Source organism: Fomitopsis serialis (genome assembly GCF_022376445.1).
Source record: "Fomitopsis serialis strain Sig1Antser10 chromosome Unknown B0H18scaffold_192, whole genome shotgun sequence".
Taxonomy (NCBI): Eukaryota; Fungi; Basidiomycota; class Agaricomycetes; order Polyporales; family Fomitopsidaceae; genus Fomitopsis; species Fomitopsis serialis.
Genome location: NW_025955152.1, coordinates 30286 through 31545, shown reverse-complemented (window position 1 = coordinate 31545; position 1260 = coordinate 30286). Strand labels below are relative to the sequence as shown.

General features: G+C 53.6%; 1 protein-coding gene across 1 annotated transcript; it reads left to right on the top strand.

Annotated features, from left to right (window-relative positions):
- Positions 1-285: 285 nt before the first annotated feature.
- B0H18DRAFT_1216442 (uncharacterized protein) lies at positions 286-1045 on the top strand. The gene is made up of 3 exons (XM_048036667.1): positions 286-740; positions 794-859; positions 915-1045. Exon 1 carries the CDS (start codon positions 393-395, stop codon positions 717-719), a length of 327 nt encoding a protein of 108 aa, XP_047885966.1. The 5' UTR covers positions 286-392; the 3' UTR covers positions 720-740; positions 794-859; positions 915-1045.
- The last annotated feature ends 215 nt before the right edge of the window (positions 1046-1260 follow it).

Here is a 1260-nt window from a genome sequence, read left to right as displayed (position 1 = left end):
GCCTGATGGGCACGCTGAGACGGCTGGGTTATTGCTTTGTCTGCAATTGTTCTCTGGGGCTGAACAGATCATGACCGAGGCAGAACGTGGGACAGCAGCGTTTCCACAAGGAAACATGGCTGTGGCTCTTTTCCCTGTCTCTCGACTTGTGCTTCGGGCCACCGTCTCAGGCCGTATCGCGCTATTCTCGCGGATTGGCATAAACACAGCAGGCGCGTGATTATCCGTTCACGATCAGCGGGTGTGCATAATGCTCATAACCCGACTTTGCTGACGCGTTTGTAGATGCTACGAGCCTGGTACGCAACATACATCTCGAAGACATCGAATATACCTTCCAAATTCGAAAAGACTACGCCGATTTTCGGTCAACAATTCAGGCAATAGCGACCATGCTCTCTCAGGGCGTAGGCGAGAAAGTTACCAAGATATGCATCGAGCTTGTCCTCTATTTCAACGGTCTTGATGATTTCCTGTCGTATGAACCCTACGAGGGCCCCGCTCCCCCCCTTGACCTCGCCTCTGTACGTTCCGGACTGCAAAATGTGACCGCGGTGGAGCTGGTCATCCAGATGGTTCTGGACCGGAGTCCCACGCCTGTCACCGACGCAGCGACCAGAATCATCTCGCCGTTGTTCGCGCATTGGGACGCCCGCGGAATGCTCTCGGTTATTAATGGCGGGCGCCGTAGCGACCACGAGCATGAAGGCAAAATCTGAGACAGGCTGGGTGATTGCAGCGTAAGCTAGTGCCGTTCTCATCGCCATGGTCACATCAGCTCATATCCTCGCAGGGGAAGGAGGGGACAAAGAAGCTCAGACAGGGTGTGGTTGGGTCTACAGTGAGAGTCCTCCGGAAGGTGCGTGGCTGTTTTGTGGTGCATCGTCCGGCCAGTCGTTCATGTTGTGACGCAGTTGACGGGTTGGCCGCATCTAATCTTATTACTGTAGAATCCGAGATGGGGCCTAGAATTCTATGGGTGGGCTATGGCCACTTTGGAGTGCACGTCGTCACTTGGAGCAAGGGAGCACAAGTGTGACATGTCAACGGACAGCTCACAGTGTATAGATGTATTTGACGGTTTCTGCGCTCAAATTATGGCTAACATGCGAAGTTAACTGGCACGCCTACAAGTTGTAGCTCGGCCGCCACATTGGCGTTCGCCTCAATGCTCATGACCATCATGATCCAGGACGTGGTTCTGAGCCCTTCGAGAAGGATCACGAATGTCGTGTTCTCTGCAGAAATGAGCATAGCCAT

Excerpts from the sequence above, each read along its gene's own strand:
- B0H18DRAFT_1216442 (XM_048036667.1), top strand. The coding sequence starts at position 393 with ATGCTCTCTCAGGGCGTAGGCGAGAAAGTTACCAAGATATGCATCGAG.